The sequence below is a fragment of the Ursus arctos genome, unplaced genomic scaffold (genome assembly GCF_023065955.2).
Source record: "Ursus arctos isolate Adak ecotype North America unplaced genomic scaffold, UrsArc2.0 scaffold_9, whole genome shotgun sequence".
Taxonomy (NCBI): domain Eukaryota; kingdom Metazoa; phylum Chordata; class Mammalia; order Carnivora; family Ursidae; genus Ursus; species Ursus arctos.
In genome coordinates, this window is record NW_026623111.1 from 135,335 (window position 1) to 148,955 (window position 13,621).

General features: G+C 50.8%; 1 protein-coding gene across 2 annotated transcripts in view; it reads left to right on the forward strand.

Moving 5' to 3' along the window:
• PDE6B (phosphodiesterase 6B) overlaps window positions 1-13,621 on the forward strand; it is a 32,121-nt gene that overhangs the window by 4,228 nt on the left and 14,272 nt on the right. For both annotated transcript variants that reach the window (XM_026485997.4, XM_026485998.4), the window contains exons 2-5: window positions 504-656; window positions 948-1,037; window positions 12,531-12,671; window positions 12,763-12,837. In XM_026485997.4, coding sequence (XP_026341782.3) covers window positions 504-656; window positions 948-1,037; window positions 12,531-12,671; window positions 12,763-12,837 — 459 coding nt within the window. The remainder of the gene's footprint in view (window positions 1-503; window positions 657-947; window positions 1,038-12,530; window positions 12,672-12,762; window positions 12,838-13,621) is intronic.

Below are 13,621 nucleotides of genomic sequence, written 5' to 3' on the forward strand. Positions count from 1 at the left end.
AGCAGACGCTGGCTGGAGCAGGGCCTCAGAAGACCCGTAGGGGACCCTCCACCCAACTCACACTCACCCTTTATTCAGCCAACACACTTTTGGGGAGGAGCCTGCGGGGCTGGCCTCAGGGCAGGTGAAGGCAGGAGAGGGCAGCCTGAGCTCGGAGGGGCTTATAGTCAGGCAGCTGGGCAGCTCAGAGGTTCCCAAGAAGCTGGCTTGGCCAGAGGACAGCAGGTGTGGGAGGACCCAGGCCGTGGGAGGACGCGGCAGAGTCTGTGATGGAGGGCTGGGGTTACTGGCTCCGGCGGGTGGGGTGGGGGGGATAAGGCTGGAGCCACAAGGATAGGCCATGGGCCGTGTGCTCTTACACTGCCTGGGCTCCTGATGCCCGGCGCAGGGCCACGAGGGCTCAGCACCAGCCTGCACAGTGGTCTCTGAGCAGCTTAGCCCTGTCCCCGCCGGGGTCACAGACCGACGTGACGGCCTCTCTTCTCTCTTCTCTTGCTGCCCAGTGTCCCCACTTCAGCTCCTTCGCCGATGAGCTGACCGACTACGTGACAAAGAACATTCTGGCCACGCCCATCATGAACGGCAAAGATGTGGTGGCCGTCATCATGGCTGTGAACAAGCTGGACGGCCCGTGCTTCACGAGTGAAGACGAAGACGTGAGTGCTGGGCGTGCGCGTCTGTGTCCCCGGGTCTGTCCCGTGCCTGGCGGGCGCGTGCCCGTTCCCTTGGTGTCCGCATGCGCTCCCCTCTGCTGCTTGGCTCCGTGAGGTCATCCCTGTCTCTTTCACACCTCTGAGTGTGTCTTCACACGCACAGGCCTGCGTGTGCCGAGATCGGTGCCATGTATGGGCCCTGCTCCGGGCAGCTGGGCGCCTCCCCACCCTTGCACGCCTGAGTACCTTCCGAAAACGGGCTTTCTAATGACTGTTGTTGTGACTCCGTCTCAGGTTTTCTTGAAGTACCTGAATTTTGGCGCCTTAAACCTGAAGATCTACCACCTGAGCTACCTGCACAACTGCGAGACGCGCCGGGGCCAGGTACCTGCGCGGGCACCCAGCCGAGGCTGTCCGCCCCCTCCCCGCCCTCCGAACGGTCTGCGCGCGTCCAGGTCCCCGTGCGGCCTCTGGGCAGAGACGATGCTGGGCCTGGGAGGTGCAGGGCCCGCAGCGGCAGGTCCCCGCGGCCGTCCGTGGCTGCAGTGTGATGCTGCGAGGGTGTCAGCTGGGACCTCACGAGAGGTAGGGTGTCTCACCCCGTCTGCCCACCCTGACTCACCCCAGCCCAGGTGCGTGTGAGGCCGGCAAACGCCGCAGGCACCACCCGTCCTCAGAAGCCGCATCAAACCCTCCTCGGGAGGAGCTGGGGTGAATGACGAACGGACAATGGGGACAGAGTTTCTCCCACGGGGTGGCTGAGTCCCCTGGTGGGTTTGGCCCCTAGGTGCACAGGATAACCATTGCTTCCAGGGCTGGAATCTGCCTCCTGCACAACCTCTCCCCCAGAGAGGAGGGTGTGGGGCCTGATGGGAGCAAGGTGGGGACTTGTGTTTCGGGAATGGGTACAGAGCTGGCGGGCATGTGAGGGGGGTCCCCTCTGTCCTCCTGCCTCAGTCCCTGGCCCACCGGAGCCCTGGAAGACAGTGAGTGGGCCCTGGGAGAGGACAAAGAAGCAGCTCTCGTTCCTCTGGGCCTGGGGCTTGGAAAGCTGTATAAGATGTGGCCTTCGGGCTGAGCCTTAGAAGATGTGGAGGGTGACCTGGTCACTCCACGCCCTCCCCGCTTTCTGTTCCGTCTGCAAATGCTGTGTGCGTCCTGGTCACCTGCTGTCAACTTGCTTAAAATGATGAGACATTCCTCTGCTTATCTCAGCATCTAGAAGGGCTATCTGGGTGCCTCCTCCTGACCCATGGGCTACGGAAGGAGCAGGCTGAGCAGGGGGTCTGGGATCCCTTGAGGGTATCTTTTGACCCTAGGCCAGCCCCACTGACTGGGAAAGAAAGAAAAAGCCTCTGAGAGAGACACCTCCCACAGTCCATGGCTGTGCGGCAGGGCCGTGGAGGACCCTTGGGGGAGGACAAGAAGTTACCCTGGGCAGAGGGAAGAACATGGCCCGAGGCCTTGGAGGAAGTGATGGCACAACTGGGGGTAGGTCAGGGCTCAGAGCCAACTGGGGAGCAGTGAAGGGCTGTGAGGCTGGCCTGACACATGAGACTGGTTTCTAGAAAGGTTTCTAGAAAGGTCCTTTTTTGGTGGAAGTCGCCGTGAGCCCCACACTGCAGGAGCAGGGTTCTCCACTGGAGATATGTCTCCTTTCACCCTTCCATTGATTTATATTACAATTTGTCTACATCCGTCTGGAGTCATGGGTGTTTCGGTTATAACCCTGGTCAACTTGACTGATTTTGTTGTTCGGTCTGTTCTGACTGTGGCCACTGGGAGCCTCTCAGCGGGCTCTCGAGCCGGACATAACCCATCAAGCCCGTCACTCTGGGTGTTTTCAGTGTTTTGGGTTGGTGGGTGGGTAGGGTTATCGGTTTGGGGGGGGGGGGGTGCACGCTCCGCACGTCCTGGGACAACCAGACGCTCCAGACTCATTTGTATATTTCCTGTGTGGTCCTGGAATCAGCAGCCCCTCCAGGAGTGCACTGCTTTAATCGGGGAATGGTCTTAGAGATCCGGGCACTGGCTGTGCCCTTGGCTACTGGGGTGTCGGAGCAAGGAAGTACATGTGCCCGTGCCGGCCTGGGCATGGACACAGCTGCAGACAGTTCTGCGCGTAGGCACGAATCGACAGGAAGTCAAAGCTGCGTTCTTGCTCGTGCCTCCCACGCGCTCTGTCAGCACACGAGCACTCTGGCTTCCCCGCTTTTGCTGGGATGCAAGTTTCCACTCCCGCAGTGAGATACCTGGCTCCCATCACCCACCACGCGTTTACTCACCTGCTCACTTCCCGCGTATGTGCACGGCAAGAACAGAACGGCTAACCCTTTCCCCAAGGGCGACAGTTTTATCAAGCAGAGGACAGGGTTGACGGGCAGCTTCTTTTGTCTTTAGTCTTACAGACTCTGCTCATTTCCAAAAGTACTTCACTCAGCACCTTTTCTCCTCCTCCTTCAGTGAGGTGGTTCAAGCGCTAGGGTTTGATTCTCTTGTCAGAGTCTGCGTTCGTTCCTTCGTGGGATCCCCCGACCCGCTAAACGGCTGCTTTACGGGCACACGCTCAACGCTTGTGCTGCAGATCTCTGCAGGCCTAACACAGGCATCATGACAGGCAGGCACTGGTAGATGCCATACGGAATAACCCACTGCCCTAAAGACCCGCTGTGTTCCACCTGCCCCTCTCTCCCCGCGGCCCCCACCCGGCCCCGGCAACCGCTGATCTCTTCGCTGTGTCCACGGCTTTGCCTTTTCCAGATTGTCATCAAGTTAGAGCCATGCAGCGTGTAGCTGTTTCAGACTGGCTTCTTCCCCTTAGCAAATGCACTTAAGATTCCTCCGTGTCTTTTTATGGCTTGACGGCTCATTTCTTTTTAGTGCTGAATAATATTCCACTGTCTGGATGGGTCACGTCCCCCCGCGGAAGCTGCTTCCTCCAGCTTGGGGACAATCATGAATAAAATTGCTGTAAACACTTGTGTGCAGCTTTGCGTGTACGTGTAAGCTCTCAGTTCAGTTGGGTCCAAGGAGTGCGATTGCTGGTAGTGTGGCATGACTGTATTTTACCGTCTGAGAAACTGCCGGAAAGCAACTGTGCCATTTCGCGTTCCCATCAACGACGAAGGAGAAGTCCTACGGCTCCGCAGCCTCGGCAGCCTTTGGTGTCGTCAGTTACTTGCATTTTAATCTTTCTAACGCACGTGTCTCATTTTTGTTCTAACCTACAATTCCCTGTAATACAAATACTGTTGAACAACTTTTCATGCACTGGTCTGCCATCTGTATACCTTATTCTTTGGCGAGGTGTCTGTTCAGATCTTTGCCCATTTTTAAATTAGTTTTCTGTTTTCTTATTATTTAAAATTTTTGTAAATTTTGGATACAAGTCCTTTATCAGATGTGTGTTTTGCAAATATTTTCTCCAAGGGTATAATTTGTTTCTTCATTCCCTTCACAGTGCATTTGGAAAAACACTTTTAAATTTTAAGAAAGTCCAACTTAATAATTTTTCCTTCATGAAGTGTAGTTAGTTGTTGTATCTTAAAACTCATTACCATGTCCATCAATAGATGGTTGAATGGGTAAAGTATATGGGAGATATATATATATATATATATATATATATATATATATATATGCAATGGAATATTATTCAGCCATAAAAAAGAATGAAATCTTGCCACTTGCAACAACATGGATGGAGCTAGAGAGAATAATGCTAAGCAAAATAAGTCAGAGAACGACGAATACCCTGTGATCTCACTCATATGTGAAATTTGAGAAACAAAACAAACACGCAAAGGGGAAAAACCAAGAAGCAGACCCTTAACTATAGAGAACACACTGACGGTTACCAGAAGGGAGGTGGGGGTAGGAGAGATAGGGGATGGGGACTAAGGAGGGCGCGTGTCGTGATGAGCTCGGGTGATGTACCAAGTGTTGAATCCCTGAAACCAGCGTAGCACTGTATGTTCATTAACTGGAATGAAGATAAACACTTGTTTTAAAACCCTCATCACCAAACTCAAGGTCGCCCATATTTTCTTCTATGCCATCTTCCAGGAGTTCCATAGCTTTGTGTTTTATAGTTAGGTCTACGAGTTAGTATTTATGAAAGCTGCAGGGTCTGAACCTAGATACCCCTGTTTGCACATGGATACCAAACTGTGCAAAACTACCCTTTCCCCATTGAATTGCCGTGGTGCTTTCATCACACTGCAGTTGTGTGGTTCTCTAGTTGTGTGGTTCCTGGGTTCTCTGTTCTGCTTTATTTATCTCTGCATCTATTTTTTCACTAATACCATAGCGTCTTGATCATTATAGCTGTATAGGCTTGAAATCAGAAATACAAATTCTCCAACTTTTTTTCTGCAGTATTATGCTGGCTATTCCAGGGTCGGGAGGAGGTGACTTTCCATATAAACTTTAAAATCAGTTTGTCCATACCCACAAAATATCTTGCTGGTATTTTAATTGGGACTGTGTTTGTTAATTTGTACCTAAGTATTTCATTTTTATGCTAATATAAGTGGTTTTGTGTTCTTAATTTCAAGTTCCAGGTATGTATTGCTGATATAAAGAAAAATGACTGGATTTTGTATATTAACCTTGTATGCTGTGACCTTAAAACAATCACTTACTAGTTCCGGGAAGGTTTTTTAAATTGATTCCTTGATATTTTCACAGAGACAGTCATGTCATCTGCAAGAAAAGACAGTTTTACTCCTCCCTTCCCAATCTACATACATAGTATTTCTTTTTCTTACCTCATTGCACTTGCTAGGACTTCCAGTACAACGTCGAATATGAGTGGTGAGAGGGGGACACCCTTGCCGTATTCCCAATATCAGGAGGGAAACACCTAGTTTCTCACCATTAAGTTTGATGCTTGCTAAAGGGTTTTGTAGAATTTCCATCTAGCTAAGGAAGCTTTTTTCTATTTGGCATAGTTTTTATTCTGAATGAGTGTTGGTTTTTGTCAAATACTTTTTCTCCATCAATTGAAATGAATGTGTTACTTTTTCTTCTTTAGCCTGTTAATGTGGTAGATTATATTAATTGATTTTCAAATGTTGCGCCAGCCTTGTATACCTGGGTTAAAATCCACTCACTCATGGAGTATACTTATTTTTATACCTTATTGGATTTGTTTTGTTAATATTTTATTAAGAATTTTTGCTTCTATGTTCATAAGAGATTTTGGTCTATAGGTTTTCTTTCTCGTGATGTCTTTATCTGGTTTTGGTATTAGGTAATGCTGGCCTTATAGAATGGGTTAAGAAGTGTTCCCTCTGCTTCTATTTTTTGAAAGAGATTGTAGTGAATTTGACATAATTTCTCCCCTAGGTTTGTTAGAATTCATCAATGAATTCACCAAGGACTGGTGTTTTCTTTTTGGAAGATTATTAATTATTATTCCAATATCTTTAATACACACAGTTCTGTTCAGATTACTCTATTTCATCCTATATGGGTGTTGGTAGTTTGTGTCTTTCAAGGCATTGAAAACTTCATTTTATCTAAGTTGTCACATTTTGGGGCTCAGTGTTGTTCTTGATGTTTATTTTTTTTCTTCTGCTTGCTTTAGGCTTAAATCGATTTTCCTTTTCTAGTTTCCTAAAATTAGATTATTGATTTTGGATCTTGCTTCTCCTCTCTTATGTCCATTTAATGTTGTAAACATCCCTCTAAGCACCACTTTCACTGTATCCCACAAATTTTAATAAGCTGTATTTTTGTTTTCATTGAGTTCAAACTCTTTATAAATTTCTTTGGAGACTTCTTCTTTGACCCATGTGTTATTTAGAGGAGTTCTGTTTCATATATTTTGGGATTTTCCAGCTACTTTCTGTTTAATTTCTGATCCCTGGCTTAATTCTGCTGTAGTATGATCATACATTCCTTATGCTTTTTATTCTTTATTTGTTAAGATGTGTGTCACGGTCCAGAATATGGTCTCTTCTGGTGAGTGCTCCATGTGGCCTTGAAAGGACATATGTTCTGCTGTTGTTGGACGGAGTGGTCTGCTGACGTCCACTATGTGCAGTGCTGTTTAGTTCCAGTCTTCTTACTGATTTCTGCCTGCCGATTTATCAATTACTGAAAGAAGAGCCCTGAAGTTAGCCAACTAGTGGGTTTATCTATTGATCTCTCGAGTTCTATCAGTTTTTGCTTCATGTAATTTGACGCTCTGTACTTAGGTCCATACACGTTAAGGATGTTATCTCCTTGGAGAAATGACCCCCTGTGTCGTTGCATAACGTCCCTTTTTACCCCGGATAATTTTCCTTCTTCCGAACTCTGCTTTGTCTACCACTGATACAGCCACTCAGCTTTCTTTTGATTGGTGTTAGCATGGTATATATTTCTCCATCTCTTTACTTTCTTCCTAATTATTTTTATTTTGGTAAAAGATGCGTAACATAAAATTTACGATCTTAACCATTTTTAAGCCTGCAGTTCTTTCTGTTGTCCTGTTATCCCAGATCTAAACCAGGTAATAAGTATCATTCCAGCAAATGAATTGCCAATGCTTGGGAAATATGGCTTTCTGAAAATGCTTGTTTCCGGCTCCTCAGACCACACACATGTACAGATGTACTTCAAGTCCGAGCTCTAGCGTGGACTTCCAATGATGGACATCCTTTTCTCAGTTGTGTGCTTTGATTTCCTCCTCAGACATCACCTAGTCCTAGTAGAAAGCTGTTTCTGACACCTCATACTATGAACAACATTTTTAAGAACCCTAATTAATTTGCACAAAGCACAGGGCCCTACCTCACAGCCCTTTTTGGAGAAAGGTAGAAAGGTCTACCTTTCTCTCCAAAGAGACCAAACGTCGCCCAGTGACTGCAGACTGACAGCAGACTGCCACCCACACTGCTTGCAGTCATGCCTGGTATCTGCTCCTCTCTTGCTCTCCTTGAGCTGCAAGAGAGCAAGTACCCGGGAATTAAAGCAGTTCCTGCAGAGCTTGTCCCTGCCCTCCTCAAACCTTAGCAGCTCTCCAGGGTCCTAACCACCCCTCGGCAGGGCTATGGCCCCTCAGACCTGCCCTCTATTCTCCAGTCAAGAACTACTGACCACCCTTCTTGCAGACTCCACTCAGGGGCTCGTGTCAATCCCTTCCTGAAAGCAGCCAAGTCACTTTGGTCAGAGGGAACAGAAGCAACAAGGGAAACATTAGGTTTAGCCGAGGGTGCTGGGATTTCTCCCTGATCTCCTGCATCAAACTGACTGATCAGTTTTAGCTGAATGATTCCCACTGCCCAACAGTCCAGACTGCTCCAAGAGCTAGATGGAGGGCCCCATTGGTGAGGACTCTGGCCTCTCCAACCTTCTAGGCTGCCCATGTGCCCACAGCCTGCTGGCTCACTGTGAAGACCAGAGGACATGCACTGCCCCTCCCAGGACAGGACAGTTTCAGAAGGCCATATAGACAGCATGAGTGCCCCACTGCTGGCCTCATATTCTTGTTATGTGAACAAGTGGAAACACTCAGAAATCAGGATATGTGAGTCAGGAAGCAACAAGGAGGGGCTGGCATGCCTCTCCACCCTGGGCACGGCCAGCCAACATTGTCGGTGAAGCCCCCACCGTGATGTCGCTGGACACAGAGTTGGGAAGAGACGCGCCATAGTGCAGACCATCTCTCCACCATAAATAACATCAGGAGCATGGAAAATAGTGAACTATAGTGAAATAACAAAGAAACAATGAGGTTGTGTACTTATACCTTTGTCTTAATATAATTTTCTTAATTTTTCAGTTCACATCATTTAATTTTAATAATGGCTGGGTTTAATAACTGACCCTCAAAATTCCTAACAATCGAACAACCAGCTCTCAGGAGCTTACCACTCAGTAAGAGCCCTGAGAGCCGAGGCTGACCGGAGTTCACTGGGTCACCTTTTCTGTCTGCCCCCACCCTCCAGGCATCCTGATATCCCCCTCCTGCAGTGGGAGTGTCAGGTTGGGCCTCACAGGCCAGCCTTCCCCTTCCAGAGGCTTTGCGGGCCTCGTGTTGTCCGTCCCCAAATGCAATTGGATGTCCCTTATTTCCAAAGTCACCAGGAGGCCCCTCACCGTTGCCCCCAGGTTTCTGTTTTGGAGCACGAATCCATGAAGGCAACACCTCAGCACCCAGCTGACCACGGCTCCTGGTCATGAAGTCACCTAGTGTTTGGTTCACTTAACAAGTGGTGGCACTGGTATGCTATGTGCTGATGACAGCAGACACAGGCTTAAGGTCAAGAGGGGGTGACCACTCCCCAGGAAGGGGTCGAGGTCCAGAAGATGAGGCGTGAGTTGCACCCTGAAAGAGGGGACAGGGGAAAGGCAGGGGCCCTTGCTGAGCCACACAAGGCCCTAGTCTGACTCAACAAGTTTCCTATATTTTGAAGACGAGATTTCACTTAAGAATGTGAGTTTCTAACTTCTCTTGAAAGTCTGCAGCCTAGGGTGCCTGGGTGGCACACTCTTGATTTCAGCTCAGGTCTTGATCTCAAGGTTGTGAGTTCAAGCCCCGCATTGGGCTCCACACTGGGTGTGGAGTCTGCTTAAAAAATCAAGCAAGCAAGAAAGAAAGCAGGAGAGAGAGAAAAAGAAGAAAGAAAGAAAGAGAGAGAGAGAGAGAGAGAGAGAGAAAGAGAAAGAAAGAGAAAGAAAGAAAGAAAGAGAAAGAAAGAAAGAAAGAAAGAGAGAGAGAGAAACAGAAAGAAAGAAAGAGAAAGAAAGAAGAAAGAAAGAAAGAAAGAAAGAAAGAAAGAGAAAGGAAAGAAAGAAAGAAAGAAAGAAAGAAAGAAAGAAAGAAAGAAAGAAAAGAAAGAAAGAGAAGGAGAGAGAAAGGAAGGGAGGGAGGGAGGGAGGAAGAAAAAGTCTGAGACCCTTCCACTGACCCTTAAGGCTGCTCCCTGAGGGTCCTGGCCTGCTCATCTCTAGCAGGCAACATGGAAGGGGTCAGCCAGGGTCAGGGGCCTCCTTGGTCTGGAGCCCAGGGCAGGAGGAGGCTTTCCCGGGAACACGATGAGTAGAAACAGGCTCCAAAGGTCCCAGGTTGGGGTCAAGGCAGTGGCTGAGAGGGTGTCCAGGAGGCCCAAACCACTGGACATTCAGGAAGAACCACCCCAGAGTAGCAGGGGACAGGCACTGCATGAAGACACCTAGATGAAGTTCCAGAACACTCCAGGGCTGGAGCTCCGAAGAGCTGTGGCAGGGATGGGGAGGGTGCTGTGCTGACGGGGGACTAAAATGCTCTCAATTCTGGCTATGCAGGTGCGTGCTGACATGAAAATCCACCCAGCTGTATTCCACCTCACTCACTTACTGTGTGTGCCAGACTCAACTCAGAAAGCTAAGAGGGAAACAGGAGGAGAGAGGAAGGGCAGAGGCCCTCGGTGAGCCACGAGCCCCTAGTTCCTCAGGGCCATACAAAAACTTGCTTCCGAACAGAGACCAGCACGTGGTGACTAGTCCCTGGTCTGATGGGAGCAGGGGAGGGGCAGGGTGTGACGGGAGGCGCTCTGCCCGGAGGGAGGGATGGGAGGAGATAGGGAGTCAGGGAGGGTCTCCCTTAGGAACTGTGCTGTGACGCACAAGGCCTTCTCCTCCCCATGTCTTCCTCCTGGCGGTCGTGCTTTGGGGACCAAAGTCTTCAGGTAGCTCAAAAATTAGATGTGCTGCCCAGACACACACCCTCCCCGTACCCCAGCAGGACCACGACATCTCCAGCTGTCCCAGACACCTCTGAGCACCTGCCTCCCCCCATTCTTACCCCTCTGGTGTGTGTTCTGGTCCCAACCAGGGCTTTGCACACCGGGGGAGCTCAGGGAGTATTTGTGGGTTAGACGCACGCTGACTAACACATTCACATGCACCTTCGTACACAGGCTCACACTCACACATGGGATTCCTAAAAGCCAAGCACTCTTCTGAGAGCCTGACTCCTGTTCCACCAGTCTTCTTCCCAGTATCGGGGGGGGGGGAGTGAAACATCATTATCCCCATGTTACAAGTGGGGAGAGTGAGGTCTGGAAGTTAGCCAACCTTCCTAAGATCAGAGCTGAGGAGAAGCAGATCAGCACCCTTGCTTGCTAGGTGTGGAGGAAAAGGGTAAAGAGTTCAGTATCCAAGCCATTAGCCATGGAGGACTGGGGTGCTCAGCCAGCAGCTCAAAGATGAAGGAGACACAGTGCAGTGCATGAGTGACCACAAGGCCCTGCCCTCCCCTGCTGTGCACGTGCAGATGCCCAGGTGGCATCTGGCTCCAGGACCTTGGAATTCAGACAGTCTGACTTAGACTTTCAAACCTCACAGCTTTCCATGCAAGCAACAAACACAGAGGTACGAGGGGCTCAGGTGCAAGGTACTGTGCTAGCCATGGAACAGCTGCACCTTCTGGCCTCATGGAGCTGATGGTGGAGTGAGGAGACAATGAGATTGCACCTCCATGAGGTCAGAATGAAATAGGGTGTTGTAAGGGTCAGGGTTGGCAGGTGTTTAGGACAGGCCTTCCAAAGATGACTTTAGGCTGAGACTCAAAGATGAGGAAGCCCTGGAATGAGTGCTGTAAAGAGGACGGACCTTGTACAAAGGCCCTGTGGTCAATCAGAGTGAGTGCTAAGGGCACGTAGGAGTGCCTTGGAGAGCGATGGGCAGAGAGGGGGCAGGGCCAGTCCACCAGGAAAGCCTCCTCCACCAATGGAGAGTGGTGGCTGGAAAGAGGTCTCCATGAGCCTTGTACAGTAATGGAGAACATTAGGGTTAAGCTGCCTTCTGGTGAGAACACTCCAGGGCAAGTGGGGTCTCCAGAGCCCATTCCTGACTGTGACAGCAAAGGGTGGGGAGCTACAGAGGGCCTGAGAGGGGCTGACAGGAGGGGAACCATGCAAGGAAGAATCATGGTGGCACCAGGCAACCCAGGGAGGGTTTGGCACCAGCCAACACTTAGTAGAGGCCAGAAGATACACGAGGTGGTAAGTGGTGCAGTCTGGAGGCACCTGTCTTTGGGCACAGCTGAGGAAACCGAGAAGCTCAACCCAGGCAGGTGAGGGGTCAGAGTTCGTCTGCGCCTGGCCAGTGACCCTGGACAGGAGCCTGGGCTTCCGTTGTGGGTCAATGTCCTGGGGAGTTCTGGCCAGCGCCTCATGGAGCATGTCAATGAACTATCACTCTCACCTCATTGTGTGGCTTCCAAAACGCAATGAACCCTGCTCTCAAAGCCCAGCTTCTCAGGACTGGTTAGGGAAGGCAGGTTGGTCAGGGTTTTGCCTTTAAATTTTCATGCATTCACTTTCCACTCATTGACCCAGCCTGAGGTCAGCACCAGACCATGAGTGGCAATGACATGGCCAAAGCTTGGAGGCTTTACCTTCCAGTAGGTTTCAGGGTACCTGGGTCAAGGAGCAGGTAGTCATGTGCCGGGATGAAACCCTGGGTGATGGTACTCTGTGGAGATGCTGTTGGGAAAGGCACCATCAACCAGTGTCCCTCTGGAGCTCTGTGGTCAGATGCATGTGTACATGTGTTTTGGGTGTCACAAAGGTGTGGGGGGGGTCTGGCCACAGGCTCACAGGTGTGCCTCCCACATGCTACTGTGGTCACATTGGTGTGTGTATTGTGGGGGTGGCCCAAGGCTCACAGGTGCCCCCCAGGCGCTGCTGCGGTCAAGATGGTGTGTAATGGGCGACCACAGGCTCACAGGTGTTCCCCCTCAAGTGCTGCTGTGGTCACATAGGTGCGGGGGGGTGAGGGGTCTCCACAGGCTCACAGGTGTGCCTCCCCAGCTGCTACCGTGATCACCCAGGTGTGTGTGTGTGTGTGTGTGTGTGTGTGTGTGTAGCCACAGGCTCACAGCTGCTGCCCCCCATCCCCCAGGTGCTGCTGTGGTCGGCTAACAAGGTGTTTGAGGAACTGACAGACATCGAGAGGCAGTTCCACAAGGCCTTCTACACCGTGCGGGCCTATCTGAACTGCGACCGGTACTCGGTGGGCCTCCTGGACATGACCAAGGAGAAGGTGAGGCCTCAGTGCTCCACAGGCCTCCTGGCCAGGCTTGTCCTGCTCCTGTGCTGACTCACTGACTCTGTCCCTTCTCTTCTCTGCTCAGGAATTCTTTGACGTGTGGCCTGTGCTAATGGGAGAAGCCCAGCCTTACTCAGGCCCACGTACACCGGACGGCCGTGTGAGTCATGGTGGAGGGGGGACAGGCCCAGCCTGCGTACCTCGGTTTCCCTGGCTCCAACTCCAACTCCAGGGTGGGAAGGGGCCTGTCCCAGCCTGACTGAGGGTGGGAGAGGGAGGGCTACAGGAAGGGTGTGGGGCGGTGGGGACAGATGCTGTGTGCTGGCTGGCTACCTGACTGCTCTGGAGGGCAGGCTCTGAGTGCGCGCCTGCTGTCTCCCCTGACTCCAGCCCATGCTCTGGGGCCACATGGGGGTGTAGATCTCGTGACGAGGGTCATCAGCCCAATTGGAATGACCAGCATCTGTCCTCCTGCTGCCCCACACTTAAATCACTGTAGTATCTCCCATGTGGGACCATATATGTGTGTGTGCACACATGTGTGCGTGTGCATGAGAAGGGCAGGGTGACAAGGGTAAGAGAGCGTGGGCGGATACCTCTGCCGTTTACTGCACATCCGATCTGGTACACACTACCCAGCCCGGCCAGGCTTCAGTCTCCCCCCCAGTCACATGGGAGTGATAACCGGGCCTTCCTCACAGGGCTGTGTACCAAGTGTGTACAAGAGTCCCTGCTCATGGTTTGGCCGTGACCATGACTTGCCAGAGTTGTGTGCGTGTGTCTGTCTGTCTGTCTGTCTGCCTGTGTGTGTGCTTGCCTGAGTGGGCTGTGTGCATACTTATGAAGGAATATGGGACCCAGTTTGTGTGTGGGCTTGAGTGGGACAGAGACAGAATGAGGACAAATGTAAACCAAATATGTAATGTGTGTCCCACAAGTGTCAG